Consider the following 13863-nt stretch of genomic DNA (forward strand, 5'->3'; position numbering starts at 1 on the left):
TTTTTTTTTTTTTAATCTTCTAAATTTTATTCTGGAGAGCTCTTTTGACCAGTCTTAAAACTGATTTGGTCTGCTGTATCTAGCCTGCTGTTAAACCCATGTAATGAATGATTAAGTTCAGAGATTGTATTTTGCAGTTCTAGAATGTCAGTTTGATTCTTTCTGAAAATAAAGCCTAATTCTGTATTGAAATGCTTCATGTTTTCATTGATTTTGTTCACCTTTTCCTGTATAATTTTTAACATAATGATCATTTTGAAATCTTTTCTGTTAACTCCATTTACTGGATTATCTCTGGGCCTGCTTCTGTTGTCTGCTTTCTCTCTTGACTATTGGTCACCTTTTTTTTCATGTCTCCTAATTTTTAATTACATGCTAGACATGGTGTTAATACATTATAGAAGGGCTGGATTATGTTATCTTCTTCTAAAGAATATTTAGTTTTGTTCTGGAAGAATTTGCATTACTAGCAGATTATCTCTATCTTGTTGGGATTTTATTTTAATCTTTGTGAGAATGTTCTATTCCAGTTTTGTCCTTCGTCCTAGGATAGAGCCCTTGCTCCTATGCATGGTCTTTATTCACAGGACATGTTTTTTTCTGGGGTTTCAATTCAATGTTGGAGATTTTCACCAAGGTGTCTCTATTCTGGTTGAGTTGGAACTCCGGTGTCTTCCCAGGACTCTTTTCTACTCTGTTTACTATACACTTGCCTTTACATAAACATCTTAGGATATGGTCAAGGACCTGAGGGGAACTTTCTACATAGATTTTGGGGGCTATTTTTCTGTGGTTCCTCTTTTTTAGCACCCTGCCTCTAAATTTCAGCTATCGTAGCAGATGCAAACTCTGATCTCTGTTTTGTCTGGCCAGTAAGATTGTTGGATTCCAATTCTCTGAACCAGGGTTTGGAAAATGCCTCTAGGGAGAAAGGTGGGACTGAAGGGGGGGTTTATCCCATATATTCCTTCTCACAAGCATCGCAGTCCTGTGCTATTCACCATCTATTGCCTGAAGTCAATTATTTCATGTAGATGATTTGGTTTTAGTTTCTAGAGGGTGGGTTAGTTCATTACCAGCCTTTCTATAATGGATAGAATTGGACAACCTCATTCATTTTTATAAATGGATAGCAGTATAAATATTTAAGTTTCCTCCATGTCTTCTCATGGCTTGGTAGCTCATTTCTTTTTAGTGCTAAGTAATCCATTGTCTGGATGTACCACAGTTTATTTACCATTCTGCTACTAAAGGGCATCTTGGTTTCATTCAAGTTTTGGCACTTAGGAATAAAGATGCTATTAATATCTGTGTGCAAGTTTTTCTGTGGACATAAGTTTCAACTCCTTTATATGAATACCAAGGACTGTGATTGCTGGATTATATAGTAAGAGTATGTTTAGTTTTGTAAGAAACCACCAAACTGTCTTTCAAAGTGGCTGTACCAATTTTTTTTTTAATTTTATTATGTTATGTTAGTCACCATACAGTACATCATTGGTTTTTGTTGTGGTGATCCATGATCCATTGTTTTCGTATAACACCCAGTGCTCCATGCAGTATGTGCCCTCCTTAATACCCATCACCAGGCTAACCAATCCCCCCTCTCCCCTCCCCTCTAAAACCCTGTTTGTTTCTCAGGTCCATAGTCTCTCATGGTTCATCTCCCCCTCCAATTCCATCCCACCTCCATTTTTCCCTTCCTTCTCCTAATGTCCTCCATGTTATTCCTTATGTTCCACAAATAAGTGAAACCATAGGATAATTGACTTTCTCTGCTTGACTTATTTCGCTTAGCATAATCTCCTCCAGTCCCACCCATGTTGATGTAAAAGTTGGGTATTCATCCTTTCTGATGGCTGAGTAATATTCCATTGTATATATGGACCACATCTTCTTTATCCATTCATCTGTTGAAGGGCATCTCAGCTCTTTCCACAGTTTGGTTATTGCGGACATTGCTGCTATGGACATTGGGATGCATGTGGCCCTTCTTTTCACTACATCTGTGTCTTTGGGGTAAATACCCAGGAGTGCAATTGCTGGGTCATAGGGTAGCTCTATTTTTAAATTTTTGAGGAACCTCCACACTGTTTTCCAAAGTGGCTGTACCAACTTGCATTCCCACCAACAGTGTAAGAGGGTTCCCCTTTCTCCACAACCTCTCCAACATTTGTTGTTTCTCTCCCTGCCCATTTTGGCCATTCTAACTGGTGTAAGGTGGTATCTCAGTGTGGGTTTTGATTTGGATTTCCCTGATGGCTAATGATGATGAACATTTTTTCACGTGTCTGTTAGCCATTTGTATGTCTTCTTCAGAGAAGTGTCTTTTCATGTCTTCTGCCCCAAAGTGGCCGTACCATTTTTTATTTCATACACTATAATGGAAGTATTTTCTCTGCTTCTGTCTTCTGTTAGAGATTGTAGAGATTTGGTGTAATTTCTTAAATTTTTTGTAGAATTCAGTCAACCCATCTGGGCCTGGTGATTTCTCTTTTGACAACTTATTTATTGATTCAGTTTCTTTACTTGATACAGGCTTATTCAGCTGGTCTATTTCTTCCTGTGTGAATTTTGGCAGATTGCGTCTTTCAGGGAATTGGTCTGTTTCATATAGGTTAACCAAATTGTGAGTAGAGAGTTGTTTGGAATATTCTTTTATTAACCTTTTAACATCTGTGGTATCAGTACTGATGGTCTCTCATTTCTGATATTAATTTGTCTTTTTTTTTCTTAGTTAACATTGCCATAAGTCTATAAATTTTATTGACAATGGAATATTATTCAGCATGATAAACAAATTATTAAGCCATGAAAAGACATGATAAAATGTATATGCATATTACTAAGTGAAATAAGCCAATCTGAAAAGGCTACATATTATGTGAGTCCAACTATGTGATATTATGGAAAAGGTTAAACTATAGAGACAGGAAAAAGATGAGTGATTGCCAGGGGTTAGTGGGAAGAGAAAGATGAATATGCAGAGAGAATATTTAGGGCAGTGAAACTACCTTTTTTTTTTTTTAAGATTTTATTTGAGAGAGAGAAATATTGAGAGAGCATGAGAGCGAGCACGAGCAGGAGGGAGGGGGAGAGGGAGAAGCAGAAGCAGACTCCCCACTGAGCGGGGAGCCCGATGCAGGACTTGATCCGAGAGTCCCAGGATCATGCATGACCTGAGCCCAAGGCAGATGCTTAACCGACTGAGCCACTCCAGGCGCCCCAGTGAAACTAAGCTGTATGGGTACTGTAATGGTAGATCTATTTCATTAGACTTTTGTCCAAAGCCACAGAATGTACAACACTCAGAGTAAACCCTAATGTAAACTATGGACTTTGGATGGTAACGATGTATCCATATAGGTTCATTAGTTGTAATAAGTGGTGGGCGATGGTGCTAATGGGGAGGCTATGTATATGTATGTGTGGGTATCAAGGAGTTTATGGGGGAAATCTCTGTACTTTCTGCTCAGTATTGATGTGAACTTTCTCTAAAAAAATAAACTCTATTAAAACCAAAAATAAAACCAAAACAAAAATATAGCAGTTACTCTTTTACTATCCCAGTGAGCTCTCCTTGAACCCTCTTTGGCTATTGTAATTGTTGAGAGTAGCCTACCCAACCTTAGGTTTTCTTAGTTCCATCTTGCTACCATGACCTAATTAGCTTGTAGCCTATAACTTTCATGTGCCTCATCTACTGATTCTCATTCTGCTTATCCTTATCCTGTAATGGACACCACTGGTGACCTGTGACTCATTTTCTCACTTATCACATCCATCTTGACTTCTTTGCCTGACATACCTATTTCTCTGCAGTGTCCCTGAGGAATTCCACCACTGCTGTCTTATCAGTGATAAACTGTGAGATGTTCTACTTGCTTTCACATGAATAAATGGCTGGAGATGTACATTCATTAGCTCTAAAGCAAACTGCACATCTGAACTTTTACATGGTTGCTACATTTTGAGAAGTCAAATGACCATTGTATACCATAATCTATGCATTTCAGTGCCATTTTGTGACACACTTGCTCTGCGCAATTAACGTCCTTTAATATATAGTATTTTCTTTAATTGTTGGAGCTATACAACTTAGTACTTTCCTATGCACCCTCTTATTCTGTAATTATTTTAGTCTTGTGTGGTGTTTTATATGTACAATTATACAGTAATCTTCTAGTGGGGAGAAATGTCTTTTATATCACTGATGGTTTCTAGCACACTAAAGATAAAACAAATTCAAGAAAAGATGTTTGTTGACTGATTCATTAAGGTGCCTAGTAGGGATGTTAAAGTCACTGATCGTACATGTCATTCCGTCCTTGAGTTCTTAGTTTTTTTGGTGTTCTATGCCTACGTTGTTTTGGGAGAATTCAAAAGTTCATAGATTTTTTTTCCATCTTGGCAAAAATCAAATATAAATAAGTGATTTTAAATTTTCTGTATTTTCTCTGGATTTCTTTCTAAATCTCTGAAAGATGTTGTCACTAATGAAGATGGGTTATCTAGACTTTTAGTATATGCATATGTATGTGTAAGGGGAGGGATAGAGATAGGGGCTGGGGAGGGCTTTTTCTTTTTCTTTTCCTTTTCTTTTTACTATGTAAGCATATGGTATTTTTCATCCATGGTTTTCAGAGTAGCATAAAGCTAAATTATTTGTCCCTTTGGAACTTCAAATAGAAGGTGGCCTGTCCATGATTCTTACTTGGTTGCTCATTCCTATTTTTAATTGGACGTGGAGCTATTTGCATCGAGTTTTGCTCATTGGATTCTTCAGCTTGAAGACTCTTTTCTTTGATAATATCTGCATCCTTTTCAAAACTTGAGGGAATAGTCTCCCATTTGCTGCTGAGAGGTTTCATGTCTTTAGTCTTTGTGGCCTTGATTCGAGAGTGTTTTTTCTTCTTCTTGGGCACTTTGAGAGCTGACAGACTTTCAAGTGATCTCTGGGACACAGACTGGAGCCACTCTGGAGAGCTTACCATAAGATTCCTTTGGCTTATAAAAGGGTGATTTCTGGGTGGTGTCCAGGATGTGCTGCATCTCTGTATATTTATGTAAGTAGCTGGCATTAGTCTAGAAAAGAAATGAAATACGAGTTTTTGTCATGTACACTAGGTATTTGTAGTCCTTAGGTATTTTAGTTTAAGTCTTATTTTTAAATCCTTTGGTGAATTCATCTTCCCTTAGGACCTTTACCATTATTTCTATGAGAATGATCCATGTCTTCAATTTCTGCTCGTGATTTTTCAGAACCACTCCTGAAGAGTGGATAAAAAGGAATATCATCCTCCTGTACTTCTGAATGCCGAGAGGGTATGTTTGAGATACGTGCCCTGACTCAAGCTTCCTCATACAATGGCCACTCTGGGCCTCAGTGCCTTACCTATACATCTAGTTAGTAAATGTTCTCTAAAATTCCACTTTTCTCTAAAAATCTACTTGTTTATTCTATTAGAATATACTTAGTTATATGCTATACATTTTTTTTTTCTATAGTCAGTGAAAAGATCAATATGAGTCCAAGAGATGGAAGCTGCATCTATTTCTTCCTGGAAGTGGAAAATCTCTCCAGTTCCATTTTGATCTGCATAGTGTTTCTCAAGAATTTTTATCATTAATAGATGGAATGCCAAATATGAGATTTATTGCTTAATATCTGATTTCTGAACAATGTTTGACAGAGATAAAGAGATGTAAATCATCTTGCTAATATGATATTGATTAGTATCCACCTAGACTCTATTCACTTTGGTTACAAACAGAACGGACAATTTAAGTTCCAGCCCTAAAGTTATGTTCAACTGTTACATTCTGTAGCATGAGAATTCTGCCAGCTGTGGAAGCACATTAAGTATTCTCTCCCTGGTCCAAATTTGGATAGATGTCTAAAATAGTTTGACAAAAGTGTGATTTTTCTCATTTTTTGGTTTATTCTCACTTTGCTCTGTAATCTCTTACTATGGGTGACAGTATGTGTGCTGAGCCAGTCAGACAAAATACATAAAGCCATAAAGAAGTTCAAAGAGCAAAAAATATCCACTTGATTGTATTTAAGTATATAGTGGATTAATCTGTTAAGAATGGTCTTGCTTGCTATTTTCCTATTTTTTCTTATTTCCATGTATACTTACGGTAGATACTTTGGGGAAGGGTCTGCTCCAGGCACAAGGTGCCCTTCTCTGGGGACTGACTACCTCTTGATCCACAAGGGTAGGCCTTCCGTCAGCCATTTGTTGTTGTTGTTGTTTATAGATTTTATTTATTTTTATTTATTTGACACAGAGAGAGAGACAGCGAGAGAGGGAACACAAGCAGGGGAAGTGGGAGAGGGAGAAGCAGGCCTCCCGCCGAGCGGGGAGCCTGATGCGGGGCTTGATCCCAGGACGCTGGGATCATGACCTGAGCTGCTTAATTGACTGAGCCACCCAGGCGCCCCTCCATCAGCCATTTGTAACTATCTGTTCTCTACCCGCTGGCATGGTTGCCAATCAGATTCTCTTTCCCTGTAACTTAGAATCGGGAAGGAGAGACAGTGAGTCTTGTAAGTGAAAGTGCTTGGAGGATGCAAATTTGTGCAGTTAAGAGGTATGGAAAAGATTTCTGTAGAGAGAGAAAAGCAGAAATTGAAGATGGATAAAGAGTTCGGGTGGCTTTCCGTTCCCTCGTTTCAGCCCTTTTCTGAGACCTGGCTGAAAAAACTCTCCCCTTTATTTCCGTAAATAGTCTTGGGTTTTCTTATACATCTTACCTCTTACCCTACCTTATATTTTTGATTAAGCTAGCTTAAATTGGTTTCTATTATTTGCAACCAAAGAGTTCTTAATTAATCCAGTCTATTGGCTGTCTACCCTTCCAGACTCAGGCCAATCCACACTGAGTACATTTCTGGGTTCAAGTGTGTAAGAGATCGCTCATGAAAATGATTAAAAATCAAGCTATGTCTTGTCACCTTTGCCTAGGTCCACTGTATTTTGTTACTAGTTTCCTGATTTTTTAGTCTGCTGATAGTATCATATGTGTTTGATCCCTTGTGTGCCTGGGCCTATGTATGCTGTCTGTTTCTCCCATATAAGCTGACCTATTAGATATAATTTCTTTTCTTTTTTTTTATTATGTTCAGTTAGCTACTGTATAGTACATAATTAGTTTTTGAGGTAGTGTTCAATAATTGATTAGTTAAGTATAACACAATTTCTGTTAGGCACTGCCTTCGCCAGCATGATAGCTATCCCTTCTGATTAGAAACTGCCACCAATTGCCTATTCTTGTAATTTTATTGACTTCGCTGATTATACTATAAAGAAGTAGGCATTAATCAAAATTTAGGGGGAAAAAAGCATAAAGAGGAATATCATCCTCTGTCAGTGCTTTATCCAGAGAGAATCATTGTTGGGACTATGCTACCAGAGATTTTTCTAGGTGTTTATGTGTTTGTGTATAAGATGTACACATTAAATAGATTTACATAGTCCATAAATGCAACCATACCAGAGTTGTTCTGTAGTTTTTATTCACTCATGCATTGTGAACAGTATCCCATGTTAATTAATCTGTACTTATATTTCATGGCTAAATAATATTTCATTTTATCGATATACTATAAGCAATTTTTCTATTGTTGAACATTTAGGTTCATTTCTTTTCCTTTTTCTTTGACTCTTATAAACAATACTGAAATGAACATTGGGGTGTCTGGGGTTCAGTCCGTTGAGTGTCTGACTCTTGATTTCGGCTCAGGTCATGATCTCAGGGTTGTGGGATCGAGCCCCACATCAGCTCTGTGCTCAGTGGGGAGTCTGCTTCAGATTCTCTCTCCCTCTCCCTCTGTCTCTCCCCACCCACCCTCACTCATTCTCTCTCTAAAATAAAAATAAATCTTTAAAAATATATAAAGAAGTAAACATCACTACAGAAACCTCTTACCTGGGTTTTTTTTTTTTTTTTTTAAAGATTTTAATTTATTTGACAGAAACACAGTGAGAGCAGGATCACAAGCAGGGGGAGAGGGAGAGGGAGAAGCAGGCTTCCCACAGAGCAGGGAGCCCGATGCAGGTCTCAATCCCAGGACCCTGAGATCATGACCTGAGCCGAAGGCAGACGCTTAATGACTGAGCCACCCAGGTGCCCCTTACCTGGGTTTTTTTTCCCCCTTTTTCCCGAGGTTTAATTTCTTTTTTTTTTTGAGAGAGAGGAAGAAAGAGGTGGGGGAGGGGCAGAGGGAGAAGGGGAGAGAGAGAATCTTAAGCAGGCTCCATGCTCTGCGCAGAGCCTGATGTGGGGCTTGATCTCACAACCCTGAGCTCATGACCTGAGCTAAAATCAAGAGTCAGACACTTAACAGACTGAGCCACCCAGGCGCCCCATCCCTAGGTTTAGTTTCTAAAAGTGGAATTTTTTAGTGGAAATGAATGTATGATATTGAGGATTTTTCATTTATATTGTTGGATTGCCTTCCAAAACTCTGCATCAAAAAACCCCCCCAAACCAAAAGAAAAACAACTCTGTATCAGTTCATATTCCAATTCAGTGAGTGAATTCTTCCATTGAGAAGCAAAAATGAATAGTATTTCATTATTGTTTTAATTTGCACTCCTTCAATTTAAGTGAGATTAAACATTTTAAATGTTCATTGACCAATTTTTTTCTTTTGTGAATTTCTGGTTCATAGCCTTTGCTCATTTTCCTACTGAAATATTCACAATTTTGTCATTGTTGTGTAGGTTATCTGTGAATATTAAGTTTGTTGGTCCTCTGTTTTTTCATTTATATTTTAAAGAGAATATAACAGACTCTGAAAACAAAATGTCTATTGGCTGTGTGACCTTGGACAAATACTTACTCTCTTTGTACCTCAATTTCCTTACATGTATAATGTAAAACATTATGTGCATGTGTGTATAAACACAGAATCGTGTCTAGCACACAGAAGATACTTCATCAAGATTTGTTAATATTTTCAGCTTGCTGTTGTCTTTTAGGTATATGTGTTTCCGTTTAGTCTTAGTGATGATTCTATTTTTTTTATCTTTAAAAGAAATCTGGTCTTATTCTTTATGCTTTCCTCTGAATATCAATAAGCTTAAGTAATTCAAGTCAATTATTTCTAATTCTGGTTGCTCCCTAGGATTATAAGGCTTAAACACATCAGAAAAATCTGAAGTCAGGCTACAGTCATACTTTATTCACACATACTTTAATTAGAGATCCAAATTAACGAGTGATTTCACACAAATAAACAATCAGATAAGGCCTGATAACCTACTCCCTTCACATATACAATGTTTTCTGAATGGCTTTGGTTTTTTGTTCCTTTGTCAAATGTGGTGTAGCTGCCACCATTTTTAAGAGCATATGTTTGTTTCTTAGGATAATGAATTAATAAGCATTGCTTCCTTATAAAAATATTAAATAGCTGAGAATGACAAAATTGTATTGACTTACTGATGTTGAATTTGGCAGTTGGTTCTTGGGTTGAGTATTTGTTTTATCTGAGGGGTTTGCGCGTTTTTAGTACTTTCCATGATAGGGAGCAAATACTGCAATATTTCTTGAGTTTGAGCTATTTTTTTATCCCTGTAGATTCTTTTTTCATCATCTGTCCAATTTATGCCAGTCTTCTTGCTCTGGAAAGAAGTACATTCTTTCATTTTGCTTTTAAGGTTGTGATGCAGATCTGGGGAGCAACCACAAATATATGTATAGATACGTGAACTGAATTGACTCAACAATTATTTATTGAACATTATGTGCCAAGGATCTATCTAAAAATTCTTTTTTTTTTTTTTAAAGATTTTATTTATTTATTTGAGAGAGAATGAGAGAGAGTACATGAGAGTGGGGAGGGTCAGAGGGAGAAGCAGACTCCCTGCCGAGCAGGGAGCCCGATGCGGGACTCGATCCCGGGACTCCAGGATCATGACCTGAGCCGAAGGCAGTCGCTTAACCAACTGAGCCACCCAAGCGCCCCTCTATCTAAAAATTCTTATCCACTTGAAACTTATATTTTAATTACAGAGTCAGAAAATAGCAAATAAGTAACATATATAATATGTCAGATAATGATAAAGTTTACAGGTTAAAATAAAGCTGGGGAGGGGAATAAAGAATTTTGGGGGAAGGGGCTGATTTCTGTTTTTTAAAAGGTGTTCAGGGAAGGCCTCCCTGTGAAGCTGCCATGTCAAAGGGGTTAGGGAGTGAGTCAAGCAGATACCAGAGGAAAAGAGCATTCTAGGCAAGAAAAATAGTAAATGCAAAGGCCCTGAACTAGGAGCATGGTAGTGTGTTGAAGGGTCACCAAGATGGCCCAAGTGGCTAAAGCAGATTGAATTAAGGGGAAAGAGCTAAGACAGCAGCTCAGCGAGGTGACTTGGACTGAGTTCACATGGTGCCTCACAGGCCATTATAAAGACTGATTTTACTGAGTGTGAAACGGGGAGCTACAGAAAGGTTTTAATTTTGAGCAGAGGAGTATCAACATCTGAGATTTGTTTTAGCAGGACCCTGCTGTTATATAACCCTATATTTTGAGATTTTACTAATGAATTAGTGTGGGATGTGAGAACAAAGGAGTCTATGGTGACTGCAAAGCTTCTGATCTTGGGAAACAGAAGGATGGAGATATGGGAAAGACCATGGGAAGGGCATGCTGGAAATCGCTTCTTTACCACAGGATATGAAGGAATTATTATTTTGTTAATTGTGATAATTATTATAATAACATTTTTTAAAAGTGTTTATCTCCCCCTTCCATTAGTAAGACTACTATAAAAAAAAAACTCAGAAAATAACAAGTGTTGATAAGGATGTGGAGAAATTAGAACCCTGGCATACTATACTGTTGCTGGGAATGTAAAATGGTGCAGTCACTATGAAGAAAAGTATGGTGGATCCTCAAAAAATTGAAAATAGAATTACTATATGAGCCAGCAATTCTACGTCTGGGTATATGCCCCAAAGAGTTGAAAGCAGAGTTTCAAAGAGTTATTTGTATATGTTCATAGAAGCAGCATCATTCAATTCACAGTAGCCAAAAAGGTAGGAACCCAAGTGCCTATTGATGGATGAATGGATAGACAACAGGTGGTAGATACATACAATGGAGTATCACTCAGCCTTAACAAGGAAGGAAATTCTGACACCTCCTACACCATGGATGAAACTTGAGGACATTATGTTCAGTGAAATAGACCAGTCACAAAAAGACAAATAATGTGTTTGTCTTCCAAATATTTGATTCCACTTATATGAGGTACTTAGAATAGTCAAAGTCAGAGAGATTCAAAGTAGGATAGTTGCCAGGAGCTGGGAGGAGGGAGGAATGGGGAGTTGTTTAATGAGTATAGAGTTTCAGTTTTGTAAGATGAAAAGAATTTTGGAGATTGTGTACATGACAAGGTGAATGTACTTTACGCTAAAAAATAGTTAAGATGGTAAATTTTATTTCATGTGTATTTTGACACAATTCTTAAAAATCCAATAGGAGAGAGCGGAGGGATAAAAAGAAACCCTGAGTAAAGCCTGAAAGAAGGCTAGTAGACATTTTAAAGGATATGGCAGGATTACTTATAACTATAATGCCTAAGGTGGTACGCAGACAGCATGAGAAAAAGTAGAATACGCTTAGAATAAACGCATTAAATACACTATGCTTTGTAAAAAGAAAAGTTAGAGATACACACAACTATTTATGGGCAAAATGATATGATATGATGAATGTGATTTAAATACTTTAGTAAAAAAAGTGGGAATATAGATGAAAGAATAGCAGGATGCTGGTAACTATTAAGGTGGGTCCTAGGACCCAGTGGATTCATTATCATATTCTCTCTACTCTTGTTTATGTTTGCATTTTCCACAGTAAGGCTTTTATTTATTTATTTTTTTAAGATTTTATTTATTGGGCGCCTGGGTGGCTCAGTCGTTAAGCGTCTGCCTTCGGCTCAGGTCATGATCCCAGGGTCCTGGGATCAAGTCCCACATCGGGCTCCCTGCTCCGCGAGAAGCCTGCTTCTCCCTCTCCCACTCCCCCTGCTTGTGTTCCTGCTCTCACTATGTCTCTCTCTGTCAAATAAATAAATAAAATCTTTAAAAAAAAATTAAAAAAATACTTAAAAAAAAAAAAGATTTTATTTATTTATTTGAGACAGAGAGAATAAGAGAGACAGAGAGCACATGAGAGGGGGGAGGGCCAGAGGGAGAAGCAGGCTCCCTGCCGAGCAGGGAGCCTGATGTGGAACTCGATCCAGGGACTCCAGGATCATGACCTGAGCTGAAGGCAGTCACTCAACCAACTGAGCCACCCAGGTGCCCTTTTTTTTTTTTTTTTAAGATTTTATTTCACAGTAAGGCTTTTTAAAAAAAGGAATTGTCCATTATTAAAAGTCAATGTTGACTATATTTTGAGAAAGTGAGAAAGAGTGTAGTAATTAGAATTATGTTACTGAGGAAATCAATGGGCAGGAGATCTAGGGCATCACTGATAGTTGGGAGAGTACACATTTGGACTTCATTTTTAAAAATTTCAATATCCCTCCAAAAAAGAGAGATTAGTATAAGAAACTCCCTCTTAAACTCATCACTCAGCTTCAATAACTGGATTTCTTTTTGCTCCTATGATGATCATTAGTTAGAACCCATCACTGGCACGAGGTGAAATGGTTATTGGTAGCTAATATAAACAACCTGTGCAGGTCAAGCCCGTTCCAAGGAGACTTACTGATGCCTGGAATGTCATGACTCACTTTTGGGCACTGGTGGTCTAGCTAAATAGAAGACTGGATACTGCAAGAGTACTGGGTTTGTGTTTACCAAATCCAAAGAAGAAATGACTTAGATAGAAACCTCTCTGCCAGGATTTATTACTCCTCCCCTACTCTCCTCAGTCAGTTGAATTTCTGTATTTTTGCCATAGCTCATCAGTAAATATAAACTCTTCCAGAACTGAAGAAGTCTGACTAGACCTCTAATCTCTGACAAAATCCATCTCATTTCCTACTTGATAAGTTCAGTAATGGGAAAGGACAATTTATTCTGTAATAAATTGAGTGATAACGAAGCTAGGACATTTTAGAGGAAAATGTATATAGCCCTAAATGCATATGTTATAAAAAAAAAAAAAAGGCGGGGGGACAACACAAAAGAATAAGAAAAGATAGCTCCTTCTGAAGTGACTTCAGGTAAAAAAAAAAAATTGTAGAGTTTTTATTAGTATGTCGTCAAGATTCATCAGGACATATGCCTGTGAGATAATGTAATCAAGGGGCGCCTGGTGGCTCAGTCCGTTAAGCATCTGCCTTCGGCTCAAGTCATGATCTTGGGGTCCTGGGATCGAGTTCCGCATTGGGCTCCCTGCTCAGTGGAGAGCCTGCTTCTCCCTCTCCTGCCCCCCCCGCTTGTGCTCTCTCTTTCTCTGTCAAATAAATAAATAAAATCTTTAAAAAAAATGTAATCAAGAATCTGAGAATCTCAGCTCAGGAAAGGTTGAATAAGGTTGAGAAACAGAATTTTTAGTAGCTGTGGTGGACACTGAAAAAAATTCTCCCTTTTCAACAAAATTCCATGAAGACTACCTGTCTCCAATCTCACTCCTATTTTAAAATACACTTTAATTAGATTTGTACCTCTGTCTTCTACTGAAATTTCTGACCCAGATCCTGAATAAAACCTCCATGTTGTAAAACCCAATAGTAAATCCATATCACTTATCAGAAGCATTAGACTTGGTTGATTATTCCCTCCCCTTGCTACCCCTTCTTACTTAACTTCCAGGACAACACATCCTCTTGGTTTTCCTCCTGACCCACAAGGTGCTCCTACTTCTCTGAACTGCCTGTACGTTTTGGATGTTCCTCT

The 13863-nt window shown here is 37.9% G+C and overlaps 1 protein-coding gene across 3 annotated transcripts in view; it reads right to left on the reverse strand.

Annotated features, from left to right (window-relative positions):
• Positions 1-1429: 1429 nt before the first annotated feature.
• Positions 1430-13863, reverse strand: part of AGBL3 (AGBL carboxypeptidase 3) — a 59775-nt gene continuing 47341 nt past the window's right edge. For 2 of the 3 annotated variants that reach the window (XM_064574923.1, XM_064574924.1), the window contains 2 exons: positions 9454-9685; positions 1430-5085 (listed from right to left, as the gene is read on the reverse strand). In XM_064574923.1, the coding sequence (XP_064430993.1) occupies positions 4662-5085; positions 9454-9685 (656 nt within the window). In that variant the 3' untranslated portion in view covers positions 1430-4661. The remainder of the gene's footprint in view (positions 5086-9453; positions 9686-13863) is intronic. The other variant, XM_054505188.2, reaches the window with a different exon arrangement.

Source organism: Mirounga angustirostris, unplaced genomic scaffold (assembly GCF_029215605.1).
Source record: "Mirounga angustirostris isolate CCGP_5_RB_7025 unplaced genomic scaffold, mMirAng1.0.hap1 SCAF_12, whole genome shotgun sequence".
In the NCBI taxonomy this organism is placed as follows: Eukaryota; Metazoa; Chordata; class Mammalia; order Carnivora; family Phocidae; genus Mirounga; species Mirounga angustirostris.